The sequence below is a fragment of the Aspergillus pseudoviridinutans genome (assembly GCF_018340605.1).
Source record: "Aspergillus pseudoviridinutans IFM 55266 DNA, scaffold_2, whole genome shotgun sequence".
Taxonomy (NCBI): Eukaryota; Fungi; Ascomycota; class Eurotiomycetes; order Eurotiales; family Aspergillaceae; genus Aspergillus; species Aspergillus pseudoviridinutans.
Window position 1 is genome coordinate 1,634,739 of NW_025091282.1, and position 15,353 is coordinate 1,650,091.

General features: G+C 51.8%; 3 protein-coding genes across 3 annotated transcripts; all 3 read left to right on the top strand.

Moving 5' to 3' along the window:
- Positions 1 to 554: 554 nt before the first annotated feature.
- Positions 555 to 3,140, top strand: Asppvi_002630 (choline/carnitine O-acyltransferase; the record flags this gene model as incomplete). The annotated part of the gene is made up of 4 exons (XM_043298612.1): positions 555 to 882; positions 938 to 967; positions 1,025 to 2,959; positions 3,016 to 3,140. The coding sequence occupies 4 exons, from the start codon at positions 555 to 557 to the stop codon at positions 3,138 to 3,140; spliced, it is 2,418 nt and encodes an 805-aa protein (XP_043154547.1).
- Positions 3,141 to 5,551: 2,411 nt separating this feature from the next.
- Positions 5,552 to 10,135, top strand: Asppvi_002631 (putative jumonji family transcription factor; the record flags this gene model as incomplete). Its single annotated transcript, XM_043298613.1, has 5 exons — positions 5,552 to 5,806; positions 5,871 to 5,968; positions 6,031 to 6,944; positions 7,007 to 8,060; positions 8,170 to 10,135. 5 exons carry the CDS (start codon positions 5,552 to 5,554, stop codon positions 10,133 to 10,135), a joined length of 4,287 nt encoding a protein of 1,428 aa, XP_043154548.1.
- Positions 10,136 to 12,923: 2,788 nt separating this feature from the next.
- Positions 12,924 to 14,639, top strand: Asppvi_002632 (putative GABA permease; the record flags this gene model as incomplete). Its single annotated transcript, XM_043298614.1, has 3 exons — positions 12,924 to 13,027; positions 13,104 to 13,664; positions 13,718 to 14,639. 3 exons carry the CDS (start codon positions 12,924 to 12,926, stop codon positions 14,637 to 14,639), a joined length of 1,587 nt encoding a protein of 528 aa, XP_043154549.1.
- Between the last annotated feature and the right edge of the window lie 714 nt (positions 14,640 to 15,353).

Here is a 15,353-nt window from a genome sequence, read left to right on the forward strand (position 1 = left end):
CCAGCCATCAAGCATCTCCGTTCCCCCGACGCATACGACCATCAAACTCCTCGGACGCGCACGCCGGTACGAGCGGTCCATTGTGGTCGATGCAACCGCTGCAGGCTATCCCTCTGATTGATTTACTGTAAGCGTCCCTTTTCCCGCTGCCTCACGCTATTTTTCCTTTCGTCCCGAGACCCCAGCACATGCTCCACATCCTTCGGCCTTCCGTCCCCCGTGGGGCCCGTATACACTGGGCTTTGTTCTATACTCTTCTACACATATAACAGTGTAGACTTTCCCCCTTATATTTTATCATTTTGTTTTGTGTATTTTGAACTACGAGAGTCTCAGTACGGGTACGCGATTATCCATGCCATCTTATTGCCTGCAAGATTGTCACTACTTCTACCGCAGCGCCTTACGTCTTCTGTCAATTCCGACTTTCATCGCCTGCCGTTACGCTTAGTGTTTTCCCCCTCGAGGAGTGATTTTTGTTCTCAGCTGACGATATGTCTTACTCGTCCATKGCAGTCCGTTACTTCACGGCTCCAAAGCCACTGGGAGGCGCCATGGAACACCCCCGGTCTCAACCAAACGTCGATGCTAGGGTTAATCCCTCCAATCCAACATCGGTGAATGGTGGACCAGCTCAGGCTCATTCCTGTGAGAAAAAGGGCTTGACATTTGCCAACCAGGATTCCTTGCCAAAGCTGCCTATTCCTGACCTTGAGAGCACATGCAAGAAATACCTCGAAGCACTATCAGCTTTGCAAACCCCACGAGAGCAGCAAGAAACGAAGGCTGCTGTTCAGGAATTCCTCAAGACAGATGGTCCTATACTCCAGGAGAAGTTAAAAAATTATGCCTCGTCCAAAACGAGTTACATTGAACAATTCTGTATGTATTCGCTGAACCACGTCGCATACAAGTGCACTAACATACAGCCACATAGGGTACGACTCTTACTTGAACTATGACAATCGTAAGAACTTTTTCATTCTTCTTACAGCAGTCGATCGCTGAACTGACCTGGTCACAGCTGTTGTCTTGAATCTTAACCCCTTCTTTTTGCTGGAAGATGATCCCACGCCTGCCAGGAACAATCAGGTGACTCGGGCGGCATCACTCGTCGTATCTGCTCTCTCCTTTGTTCGGGCTGTCAGGCGGGAGGAGCTTCCACCTGATACGGTCCGAGGAACACCACTATGCATGTACCAATACTCTCGACTGTTCGGAACTGCGCGTGTACCCACGGAAAATGGGTGTATGATCAGCCAGGACCCGCACGCAAAACACATAGTTGTTCTGTGCCGGGGTCAGTTCTACTGGTTTGATGTTCTTGACGATAATAACGACTTGATCATGAGCGAAAAGGATATTGCGGTTAATCTGCAGGTGATCATTGGCGACGCCGAACAAACGCCAGTACAGGATGCCGCAAAGGGTGCACTTGGTGTTCTCAGCACGGAGAATCGGAAGATATGGTCGGGTCTGAGAGATATCCTAACCAAGGATGAGGGATCCAATAACTCGGAGTGTTTGAACACTGTCGACACAGCGTTGTTTGCTCTCTGTCTGGACGATACGGAGCCGGAAAATACGTCGCAGCTTTGCGCCAACATGCTCTGTGGTACGAGTGAGGTCGTCAGAGGTGTCCAGGTTGGTACCTGTACCAACCGGTGGTACGACAAACTGCAAATCATTGTGTGCAAGAACGGAAGTGCTGGTATCAACTTCGAACACACTGGTGTCGACGGCCACACGGTTCTGCGCTTCGCTAGCGACGTGTACACGGACACGATCCTTCGTTTCGCTAAGACAATCAACGGTCAAGCCCCGTCCCTCTGGGCAACTGCCAGCCCTGATCCCTCAAAGCGTGACCCCCGGAGCTTTGGCAATGTCAGCACAACACCGCGAAAGCTCGAGTGGGACATGGTTCCCGAGTTGAGCATTGCCTTGCGGTTTGCCGAGTCTCATCTTGCCGATCTCCTCCAGCAGCATGAATTTGCGGTTCTTGACTTCACAGGATACGGCAAGAATTTTATCACCTCGATGGGCTTCTCTCCGGATGCCTTTGTGCAGATGGCATTTCAAGCCGCTTATTACGGACTGTATGGTCGCGTCGAGAACACTTACGAGCCAGCAATGACCAAATTCTTCTTGCATGGGCGGACAGAAGCCATCCGCACGGTCACCAATGAATGTTTCGACTTTGTGAAGACATTTTGGGGCGACAACCCTGCAGAACAGAAAGTCAACGCTCTTCGCAAGGCGACCGAAAAGCACACCGCCATCACCAAGGAATGCTCCAAGGGGCAGGGTCAGGATCGCCATTTGTATGCCTTGTACTCTGTTTGGCAAAGATCGTTCGACGAGGACAGTCCGTCAGCGGGCAATAGCGTTGAAGGTGGATCCAACGGATACTCGAGCCCTGTTGAGAACGGATCGGCCATCGATTCTCCCAAAACGTCGTCCTCCATGTCCGAGGATGGCCTGTCCTCGAATGGCTATAGCTACCGCGGTATTCGCACAGTGCCGCCCACTCCGGCCATCTTCAGTGATCCCGGCTGGGACAAAATCAACAACACGATCCTGTCAACGTCCAACTGCGGCAACCCGAGTCTGAGGCACTTCGGTTTTGGACCGACATCTGCAGATGGATTTGGTATCGGTTACATCATCAAAGACGATTGTATCTCGATCTGTGCCTCGTCCAAGCACCGGCAGACTGCCCGATTGATGCAAACACTAGAGTCGTATTTGTACGAGATTCGGAAGCTGCTGCGCGCCACCAACCGTAAGGCGACCAGCCCCCGCACAAGCAGGGCACGCGAGATGGAGATGCTTGCCGAGCGGTTTCAAAACGATAATCGCCGGGGCCGGCTAGTCCGCCGCGACTCCGGTTCGATGCAACGGGGCACGGAGACGCCAACTACGGACAGTGGCGATATGGAGGATGATGGCATGGGTGGATGTAAGTCTCTCGAGAAGGTGTTCCTTTTGAAGATAGTCGCTGACAATGATCGATAGATGGCTTCTTTGACTCGGGCATGCTGCTTCACGCTCTTAAAGGGTTGAGTGTCGACCGAGAGCGAGCCGATAAGCCTGCGAAACGTCGGTTCATCGGAAAGAAGCTGCGGTTAAATGAGAACTGATGGAACTCTGGTGACTTTTTAGATATGACCCTCTTTTGCATATGGTTTTGGCGCATATATGGCGTTCGTTCGCTTTCACTGTGCATGATGCCATGATTTGTGTACAGCTATATACCAATGACATTGAGATCTTCCTCAGCTGATTGTCTTCTATTCAATACTCAACGCAGAATATCCTTGTTCAAGAAGACATCAAAGTTGCCCAGCCAACGTCGGACAGTTGGATCTGGCCTGGCGATATATCAGCACTGGGGGATGCTTCGAAGTCATGTGATTCAAGCCTTATAGTAAACCTCCGACCTGCATACCACGGCACTTACACGCGAGAAAGAACATCATGCACGGGCCGCGCAGAGCCTTAAAGCTCTTCTCTCTGCAAGCAAGGTTAGGTGCAGATTTTAAGGGGTTCTCGCGATTTCTCCAGCAGACCGTTGTCCCATGATGGCCTAGTGCCGCTCATAGAATTTCTTATACACAGATTTGCAACGCTTTGAACAAGGTCTCGGAGTGCAGAGGTGTATCACTACCGAGTTCTAGCTTTTTCTGGGACGAGGGATTAACCAAAGGCAATAGTAGTATGCGTAGGTGGGAGGACAATTGAGCTACTGCTGTTATGATGTCTGCTTGTAGCTGTCGCCGTTACTTTGTTGTCTGAGACTTTCGACCCTGCTACTTGGGAACTAAATACCAGCTATTAGAAGTGAGGATACACTGGCAAATGCTGCAGACAGAGATCCTATGACCTTTGGCTTGATAAGGGATTGCAAACGGTTGTTCCCTCTACCAATTGAGACTGAATAGTGTTTGACCATGTGATTTGGATAGCAGCTAGAAGGGCTCATTTAGCAGAGATTAATAAGCAACATATGATTCTGCTACAGCCATAGCTGTTTCATGACCATGCGATTATTGACATTGATATTATTCTCATACGAGCTGAGCTCCAACTGAGTTAGTGGATAGATACGGAGATACAGGATGATAATGCCAGCCCAAAAAGAAGCTTGCCGCTTTTACCACCGGCTAATTCCCTATTTGTCGAATCAGACTCGGTGCTGAGGACTGATGAGATCAGTGCTTTTTGCCGGTCCGCTGGTACCCGAACTACTACGCAGCCTTGTACCTCTCATATTGCTGCTGCTCTGTGCGTGTAGATCTTATCCTGAGGCTTGCTATTGTTGGCAGTGTCATCACGTGATTCCAGTAACTGCCCTTTCGTTGAGCCTTGAGCACAAGCTATGCCTCGATTGTTGTATGATCTAGCTTGGTGGCACCCCGTATTGGCCTCACAGGTACAGTAGTACTGGTTGTCGCTAGAGAACCAGGCCTTCTTCCAAGTTTTATTCTTGTTGTTGAAGATATCGGCCTGGTAAGTCAATTGATTTTACTTTGATGCCCCAAGGCTCCGACGCCGGAGACGTGCTATGATCTACTCGCAGCCGCCAAAGTTACCTTACAGGCCAGTATTCATCCTTGTCATTTTGTCACCATATTTTTCAGGCCCTCAGCCACTTTCCCTGCCAAGTTGGGTGCCTTAGACTCCTTCGGGTTGATTTTCAGGCGCTCAGGCTATCATCATCTTACATACTCGTCGAATCACTAGAACCCACAGCTCTCCACCCGCACGCATCCCTTCCATCCTTCTCTTAATCTCACTGGTGTTTCCCAATCCTGCAAATTCCACTTCAAGTCTTTTGGTTCTCCAAGCGTCAGGCCATCGTGCTCTGTCCGGTGGTTCCACTATCGACCTGTTTCGACGTGACGCTGGCATTGGCCCATTTTATCTCTGGTTCTCTGCCCTTTCTGTCTTCCCTGCCCTTAGCTTCCCACATCGTCTTTCCGCTAGTCCTTTAGCTGCAATCGTTGGTCGTATCACTTGCTGCTTGGTCCTGCAACACGGCAAATCTCCTCGCTCCAATCTCGCAGACCGGAGACTGAGAGGGGCCTTTGCTTTGCTTGCTTTTGGCCTTTCCTAATACTGGTGATATCAATCTCATCATTATTGACTTGCTAATTCTCTATCGCTTCATCCAGCACTGCCTGCCTATTTTCTTCCCCTTGTTCCCATGGCTTTCTTGTCATTAAGATAGATATACCCTTTTGTTCAGGAACCAAAGCTCAACACCAGCTGCTTTCACTTTTTCCCAACCACCCCTTTGCCGACGGAATTTCCCCTTCTCTCTAAGCGACATATCGAAAAGATATCGGAAGGACGAAACTCTACGATCGCAACGTTGACGATCCTCCTACCCCCCAGTATAGATTGATTCTCACCTCGCCAACCTTTAACACTCCCTTCCCCGACCGCTGGGAATCCCGTTCTCGCCGTCGATCAGCGGTCGCAGATTCCGACGACGGCACTCTTATCTTCATCGAAACCCCGTCCTAGTTTTCAAATCTTGATTGAGATGATGGCGGCAGCGCTTGATCAACCTCCTTTCGCCTCCCTCGCCGGTAGTCGTCCGAACGATGCCGCTTCCATAACACCTCCGCACAGCGCGAACGGCAAGAAGGAGGTCCCAGATGGTGTTCCCTCCGAGCTCTCGGACCTCGAGTTAGATCCTAGTGCCTCTGCAGTCAAAATTGAGGACTCGGTTGAAGGAGAAGAAGAAGTGATTGAGCCTGACCATTACTATGGCGGCGGCAAGATCCCTGTCTTCAAGCCGGTAAGTCTTGCGATCTCATGGAATACACTCCCTGCAAATCACGGGCTGACGAGACAACCGGCAGACGATGGAACAGTTTCGTGATTTCCAGTCGTTCATCAGTAAAGTTGACCATTACGGCATGCGGTCGGGTATAGTCAAAGTTATCCCTCCCAAGGAATGGTAGGAATCCTGAACCCTTCCTTTGTTGTCCTAGAATTGATTTTGATCGTTTCTCAATCTAGGCTTGATGCTCAACCGCCCTTGGACGAAGCCATCAAGAAAATCCGTGTGAAGAATCCTATCATGCAGGAATTCCACGGCTCTCACGGCACTTATACTCAGGCGAATATCGAACGACAACGGACATACAATCTTCCTCAGTGGAAAGCCTTGTGCGAGGAGAGCAGTCATCAGCCCCCTGCACGGCGAGGCGAGAGACGTCGGAATCAGGAACGAGCCACACGTACCCCTGCAGCTCCGAAACCTCAGACCACCGGGTCAAGTTCGCAGAAGCGTGGGCCCGGTCGGCCACCAAAGCGGGCCAACCAGGTGAAAGTGAAGGAAGAGCCGCCTGCGGACGACGCCCTTGAGAAAACGAAACCGGAAGGTCCTCCAACACCCGTATCACCCGAATCTAACCCTGTCGAGACGAAGTCGGAGGAATTGAGCGATGGCGAGTCGTTACCCGAACCTAAGCCCAAGGGTAGACAGCCCAAGTCTGTAACTGCGCGAAGAAAGCACAACAAGGGCGACAACATCGATTCCGTCGATGAAGAAGCATTCAAAAACTTCGACTACCGCATCCACGATCAGGAAGAATACACGCAAGAACGTTGTGAAGAGCTGGAGACTGCCTATTGGAAATCGCTCATGTTCAACAACCCGTTATACGGAGCCGATATGCCCGGTTCGCTGTTCGACGACAGCACTACATCGTGGAATGTCGCCAAGTTACCCAACTTGCTGGATGTCATTGGACAAAAGGTCCCTGGCGTCAACACTGCCTACCTTTATCTGGGAATGTGGAAGGCTACTTTCGCATGGCATCTGGAGGACGTGGATCTCTACAGCATCAACTACATTCACTTTGGTGCTCCGAAACAATGGTACAGTATCTCGCAAGAGGACGCTCCTCGCTTTGAACAGGTTATGAAGAGTAAGTTGGCACCGCTCAAGCCTCATTTTACGCTGTGGCGATACTGACACGTTCTCCTCAAGGCATCTGGCCCAGCGATGCAAAATCCTGCGACCAGTTTCTTCGCCACAAGACCTATCTTGTCTCGCCGAGTCTCTTGAAGTCTCAGTACGGTATCACTGTGAACAAATTGGTTCATTATGAGGGCGAATTCGTCATCACCTATCCGTACGGCTACCACTCTGGCTTCAATCTGGGTTACAACTGTGCCGAGTCTGTCAATTTCGCGACAGAGAAATGGCTCGACTACGGTCGCGTGGCCAAGAAATGCAACTGTGAAGCGGACAGTGTCTGGATTGATGTCGACGAAATCGAGCGGAAGCTGCGCGGAGAGGCAACACCCGAATACTATGATGACTTCGACAGCGACATGGACGTGATGGAAGGTGCTTCGGATCTCTTGACACCGCCCCGCAGTGTACCTGAAAAGACGTCAACCCGCGGTCGGAAACGCAAGCATCCTGGTGAAACGACCAAAGCGAAGCGTATGAGAGTCAACGTCGAGATCCCTCGAAAGGCGCCCTGCATGCTATGTCCGAACGACTTGGATTATGAAGACCTTCTTCCGACCGAAGACGGGAAGTCTCATGCCCACCGACGATGTGCCCTGTACACCGAAGAGACCAGTATCCTTCGCGACGAGTCCGGAAAGGAAGTGGTATGTGATATTGATTACATTCCCAAGGCTCGAATGGGCCTCAAATGTCTCTTCTGCCGCGAGGTCCGCGGTGCCTGCTTCCAATGCAACTTCGGAAAGTGTACACGATCCTACCATGCCACATGTGCTCTACTGGCCGGCGTCCAAGTCGAACACGGCTCCATCGCTGTGATCGCCGATGACGGCAATCAGTACTCGGTTCCAAGTGTCGACCTTAAGTGCAAATACCATCGCCAAAAGAGGCCAACTTGGATGACTAACGATGCAGCCGACTATGACCGTAAGGTTAATGCAACTGCCCAGCGGCTGGTAGCAGGAGATCTCGTGCAATTCCAGGCAGACAAGGAGATTAATGGTGCAGTCGTACTGCAAAATCGGCCTGAGGAACGGACTCTGTTGGTGAAGATTCTTCCACGAGGGTAAGTTTGCTCCAACAGTCTCTGTTTCTGTGATTGTTTTGAAATTTCCCCATCGGGAGTATTTACAGACCGTGGCTGACAATATTTTTCTCTCTTCATCAATTATCAGAGACGTAATTGAACTGCCATACAGATGGCTACTCATTGTACGCAAGAGTAATTTCGCACCTCTGGCGCCAGGCACAAAGCCATTGCCAACACACTTAGCTCGCAAGCCCGATGCTCGGAAGGAGTTGGAATCGGCGGTGCCGGTGGCAGGAAATCCGTTTGGCGACGGACGATCGCCGTATCAGTGGGCTGAGTTCGAGACGGTGGACGTAACTAAACACGTCTCTGCCCCACCGCCATTGCATGTCGACCTAAACAAGGGCGAGCAGATATGGTATTACATGGGGCAATCATCGACCGAATGTAGGGCTCAATATACACACAACCCTAGCGTGTCTGTCCACAACCCGCGCTCGAATTTCCTGGACAGCGTCAAGTCTCTTGGCGGTGTGGTGACCCGGCTCCCCTCTTACCCCCACCATTTCCCTCAGTATGCGTCTGCATCTCCGTCTGCCGTTGTTGCCCCTCCTCGCCAGCACCACCACCTCCTTTCTCCTGCTGCTGCCGCTACCGCTGCCGCCGCCAGTGCTGCTGCTGCTGCCAACCGCCCTTCCCTGCTGCAGCGACCTCCTCTTGCCCCTCCTCCTCCTGCTGCTGCCCCTCGTTCCTCCTCCTCGACTGTTGCTTCTGCTGCTGCTGCTTCTGCGATGCCGTCGGCCTATCGAACCTTACCAACTCAGTCCGCTCGCCATGCTCCGTACCCGCAAGTCCTCAAAGCACATAACCTCCACCAACAACAACAACAACAACAACAGCAACATCCCTTTTACCATTCTCCGCAACCCCTCCAATCTCAGCAGCAGCAGCAGAACAACAACAGCACCAACGCCGCCACCACCAATGGTCTCCCCGCCAATACCTTCGCCAATGTTCGTGAGCTCATTGCTCGCCGTCGCCTGGCGCAAATCACCGACCATGCCAATGTCTTCGCCGGGTATACCATCGTCAGTCCTGAGCTGGTAGTTGAGACGCTGCTGGGTCCCATGGGCTCAGTTCCACCACCTAATGGCCTGGAAAAGCTCGAGCTTGCTATGGCCCAGCAGCGTGTACAGCCTAGGGCCCCTGATGGGACCTTACTGCCATTGCAACCTTTGAACATGCGATCGGAGGAAGTCACCAGACTTTTGCAGATGCTCCGGTTCTCACTTGTCAGTCACCGCGAGCGGTTGGATGTGTTGCAGAAGAGAGAGTCGGAGAATATCAAGCAGGAGGCCACCGCAAAAGGCAGCGCTGCGTCGGCCAAACTGGCCGGCAAGTATGCTTACCTTGACCAACAGCGTGCTCAGGCTCCGACCGTCTACCAGTCTCCCTACGATATGCCATCCGGGTTCACCGAGTACGCCAAGAAGACTTACGAACTTATCCCGTGTGCGCCAGAGCTGCCCAAGCCTTCCCTGGCAAACGACTACTTTGCCAGTCTGTCCACCGAAGATCAAGAGAAGATCCTTAAGACTTGTGGCAGCTTCGTGCAGCGGGCGATCGAGCGTTCGGCCCCCCACAGCCGCCAAAATTCCGCTTCGAACCTTCGACTTACATCGGCGCTGGCTCAACAAACGGAGAATCCGACTATTGACATCACTACGGTTGAGGATCTGCCCTTGTCTGGTCTCGACCTACCGCTGCACGCAGACTCTCCTTGCTCCAGTTTCAGTCGGTCGCATCTGAGGTTCCAGTCGCCCAATGATTTCACCAGTCACGGACCCGAAGCTCACCACGATCATCATGACCTTTTCGGTGACCAACAGGCGAACACTCGGTTCTGGCAGCACGGTCCGTGGGCAGCCGGAGATGGTAACACCCCCAATGAGGAGAATCGACCGTTCTTCGGGCCTCACGAGCGGCTCAAGCACGATTATGCCTCCTCTGACATATCACTGGGCCGGGGGCCTGGCTCTCTACACTCGGTCGATATGGCCGGGTTTGGCTTAGATGGCACCGATGACATCTGCGCGGAGCTCAGCCCGTGATGAAAGGTGCTTGCATGATAGATATGCTCTCTGTACATGCGTGCCGCTTATGAGCTACATCATCTCATGTAACGATTTATCTGGATTGATGACTGCATGATTGGGCGTTTTTAAAGTTTTTCTCTTTTCGTTCTGCGGAGTTTTACGTCGACATTTCCGATCTTTTCGATTCATCCCTCCTCATGGTCCATTCACTGCGGAGTTGACGCTAGCTGGCTGGTTGCAACTCACCTTGAGGCCTTGCACTTAAAAGGCCTTGCTTGAGGTTTGAAAGTGAAGGCGTCCTTCTTTATGGACCAAAGGAAGGGCGAGGCGGCAATGAGCGAGCATGTGCCAAGCAAATGGAAGTCAGATGGGAATGCAAGCTGGAACTGGGATCATCTCTATCTTCCCTCTTTTCCAATATGCGACTCTGGCACACTTATCACGTGGCTTCTGGCATTTGTCCCATATGCCTGCACTGCGCCACTGACCTTCCCACTTGGGTCTTGCCCCTCATTTTATATGACTGTTTCTCTGTGATGATGCCGTCCCCTTTTGCGTCTCTTCGCTCTCCCATCTCTTTCCCTCCCTGTCGTCCTCATTCACCGTGCAGGGTCTTTCAAGCATGATCCGACCTACTGGACCTATTTTTCGCATGCGATCATGTGGACTTCACAGCACGCGACCCGAAGCGATATTTGAAAAAGCACAAAGGAGATAAAGTGATGAATTATCTCTATCTCGAGCCCCCTTTTTGATACCCCCTAATTCCCTTCCTGTGTCATGCCCCCTGTTCCTTATCGTTAGCTCCGCCTTCAAAACTCCCTTCCTATCTTCTCCTTTACTGGCGCTCATCCTTGCTGACACCCGACCATTCTATCAAGTCAGCAAGACTTTGATTCTCCTCCGCAGGAGAGAAGGTCGGGTGATCTCAGCGCTCAGCGGATGTGGCAGCCGTCACCGATATGTGTGACAGTCGACATGATGTATTTTGAATGATAGCTGTGAATGAACAAGCTAGTATAGCACTTTGCTTTGTACTCTTCACAAACTTAAGCAGTAAGGGGCCGAATCCCGTTCTAGGTGCAGTCGGAGCAATGACTGTCGCGTCCACCCTACATGCGAGAAGCACGCCATGGTACGAGGATCGCCAACTTACCGCTTATAGTTAACGTTGGTAATAGCTTAATGCTTCTGGCCTAGGCTTTTCTTTCCCTAGCTGAACTGAACTGATACATGAAACTCAAAAGTGCTCTTCAAATCATACTTGTGTCCAACACGAGTGCAACTATGTGAGGCATTGATCTTACATGCTCGATTCTACTCCAGTACCCTCACTATATGGCTAGGCGGCCTTGTTTCTCTACCCAAAGCTAGTACAGGTATGTACTAATGGGGCTGAATGTGTTCAACACCTCAAATCTTCTAGCGGAATATCCTGTGCTATTACAGGCGCAAGCCGATCTGCTTACGAACATGTCCTCAACAAGTAAGGTTAGATTTTCAGTCCATGAAATGTCTCTAACCACCACCCCGCATCCAAAAGAAGCGCGCATGGGTCCATGGCACGTTGATCGCGCCCCGTCTAAGCGTCTTATGGACTCGTGGCTAAAAGTAGCACGCTCCACCGCGGAGGAAGATAATCTGGGGTATTTGGTCGAAACTGGGGATGGATGGATGGATATCCGAGCGATCCAATCGTCCGAGACTGGGGACCGCTCAAATCAGACCCTTGGCTGCCTCGACGAATACGGAATGCCACGGGATAACTGGGGAAAGGTCCAGGTCCCACAACCATCGGTGGCATCCATGATTTTCTTGACAGCGGCACAGTCTCTTTGGACTTTTTATTTAGCTGTGGGAAAGTACCGCCTAGAAAGTTAGAGCTTCTGGGGCGGTACCGGATAGTTCGTAGGGTGGAGGAAAGTCTGTTAGTCATGAATTGATTGCGTTTAAAATCGTATGCACTACGGAGTACTATTCTACTACGCTAGGCACCTCCCTAGTAGTCGATCGGTTTAAAGGTTCAAGTACTGTATGAGCATGATCGTTATGTAGCTAGAAATTGAGATCATGACTGACTCAACTTGTCATGTTCTCTGTAGAATGGAGATAGCAGAATCATATCGACATCATAGATAAACCTAATAGTATCATTCAAGACTACTTACAGTAGCACCCAGGCTCTTTATCAGCGCGGTCCCGCAACAAAGCGCGCTTTCGGACCGCCCCTTGGTCTCATGAGAGGTTGCCCCCCCGACACCGGCCGCAATTGGGCTATCTGGCCGCTGCTTATCGGCTTCTCCCAGCGTTTCCAGATTTCCACTGGGTGAGGGTCAGCCTCTCAGCTCCCCTCGGCTCAGTGTCTATCTAGGTAGTATCCACTGTCTCCATCGCTGATATGCGGGGTCGAGTCCATTCCTTTCCCGCCAAGTCTTCACGAGACACCGTCCACTGTCTTCGAAGCTAGTAGTGGAATTTGGACGCTCCCTTAGCATGTCCTGTGGTTATCTATGGACGGCGGGAGCTTATTCCTCGTCTATATCTCGTGTTCTATCTAGCTGTCCATACTTAGTGGAGATGTTATCGTCTTGTCTTGCCTTCAAATATCCACTCATTCCCCCTTCCCTTCCTCCTTGACCGGATCGTCTTAATAGCGGGACACTCTGTGTTCACATCACCACCCTAATATTACTGGAATAAATCACTGAATTGATTTCATACCTACAATTGAACCTTCTGACTTGACATACATCCTATTGACCTCATAGCTCCCCCGCACCATCTTTCAAAAGTCACCTCGGCCATGCATGAGGCCACCGTTGATGCCAGCGCCGACGCGGCGCTGGCCAGGATGGGCTACAAGAGTGAATTGCCTCGTAATCTGAGCATGATGAGTGTTCTCGGACTGTGCGTCGTTCTACATAACTTTAAACCCCCCTCTATGGCATAGGTGCAGCTGCTGATCCCCCTTGTGTCCAAACAGCTCCTTCGCCATCATGGCTGCTCCCTTCGGTCTCAGCACCACCATGTACATCACCCTGACAGACGGTCAATCCGTCACCATCATCTGGGGCTGGGTCCTCGTCACCTTGATCTCGATCGCAATCGCCGCCTCGCTGGCTGAAATCTGCGCCGTCTACCCGACCGCCGGCGGCGTGTACTACTGGAGCGCCATGCTGTCGACCAAGGAATGGGCCCCGATGATGTCCTTCATTGACGGATGGTTGACGCTCGTGGGGAACTGGACGGTCACGCTTAGCATCACCTTCTCGACCGGACAGCTGATCCTGAGCGCGATTTCGCTGTGGAATGAGGACTATGTCGCCAATGCGTGGCAGACCATCCTGATGTTCTGGGCGGTGGTGCTCGTCTGTGCGATCGTCAACATCTTCTTCTCCAAGTACTTGGACCTGATCAACAAAGTGTGTATCTTTTGGACGGCGGCTAGTGTGATCATCATCTTGATCGTCCTTTTAACGATGGCGAATAATCGGAGGGATGCGGCGTTTGTCTTTGCGCATTACGATGCGTCGGCTAGTGGCTGGTGAGTTGTCTGTCAAAATTTCCTTCAGCGTTGGAAATACTGACTCTGGCAAGGCCTTCTGGATGGGCTTTCTTTGTCGGTTTGCTGCAGGCAGCTTACACCTTGACGGGGTACGGTATGGTCGCTGCCATGTGTGAAGAAGTGCAGAACCCTCATCGCGAGGTCCCTAAGGCCATCGTTCTGTCAGTCGTCGCCGCTGGTATCACTGGTCTCATCTACCTGATCCCCATTCTCTTCGTTCTGCCAACCGTGCAAGACCTCCTCAGCGTGGCCAGCGGCCAACCCATCGGCCTTATATTCAAGACAGCGACTGGCTCCGCCGGGGGTGGATTCGGGCTGCTGTTCCTCATTCTCGGCATCGCGATGTTCGCCGGCATTGGCTCCCTGACGGCTGCCAGTCGGTGCACCTACGCATTCGCCCGTGACGGGGCCATCCCCGGCTTCCGCATCTGGCGCAAAGTCAACAAGCGCCTCGATGTGCCCGTTTATGCGATCTTGCTCTCTGCAGTGGTCGACTGCCTCCTGGGCTTGATCTACTTCGGCTCGACCGCCGCCTTCAACTCGTTCACCGGTGTCGCTACGATCTGCCTGTCGACTTCGTACGGTCTCCCCATCCTCATTTCCATGATCCGGGGGCGCCAGGACCTCAAGGACTCTACCTTCTCTCTCGGTGCATTCGGGTATGCCATCAACGCGGTCACAGTGTGCTGGATCGTCCTGGCCGTGGTCCTCTTCTGCATGCCCGTCTCCTTGCCGGTGACTGCCAGCTCGATGAACTACGCCAGCGTCGTGTTTGCTGGGTTTGCGGCAATCAGTATTATTTGGTACATTGTCTATGCGCGCAAGCATTTCACCGGACCACCCGCGTCGGCCGAAGAAATAAGGGCTCAGCCTGTGATGACCGGGAAGGCGGTTGTAGATGCCGAGAATGCATATTCAGATGGATCGCTGTCCACGAAGAAGGTGGAGCAATGATCTTGTACTAGTTTTCTTTTTTTTCATGACCTCCTTTCTTTGCCTGGTGCAGATGAGGGTATCCATCGAGTCACCTATATGTTTCTATATGTATCACCACAATAAAGGTGCTAGTCACATAAATTGAATTGACGAGATATAATCGAGCATAATCCTTTTCAACTGAGTATAGATTATTAACCTGATTTGCCAGAAACGCCAGCTTGTGAAGGGTTCTGTTGACGATGACCCGGAGCTGTTGGTTGTCATTTGTCAATCACAGGTCCCAGCTGTCAGGACTCCGAGAGCCGCGGTACAACCCGTTCGGGCAAACATCTAGCAATCACTACTCCCCACGACACGATAACCAACGCATCCATCCCTGTCGTATCATCCGCCAATTGCGCAGAAAAAGGAGAATACAACATCTGATACAAGAACCTCAATCTCTAATTTCCGACCATAAGATCCCCTTCACCTCCCACTCCATCTAGTATCCAATTGCTGTTTGTCGACGCTGAAATCCGGGGAAGCTTGGGGATCTCGTGCGGTCCACTCCGATCATCCTCAGTAATCAAATCACATTCGCCTCCCCTTTTCTGAACTCGACTACCGACCGGTCCCAGCGCCGTCCGAAGCGGAGGACCGTCTTCAAAGCTGGAGCAACCACCGTTGATACTCGCGCGATACCTCCAGGAGAAGCCACCGCCGGTATTCGTCGATCGCAAGTTCCCT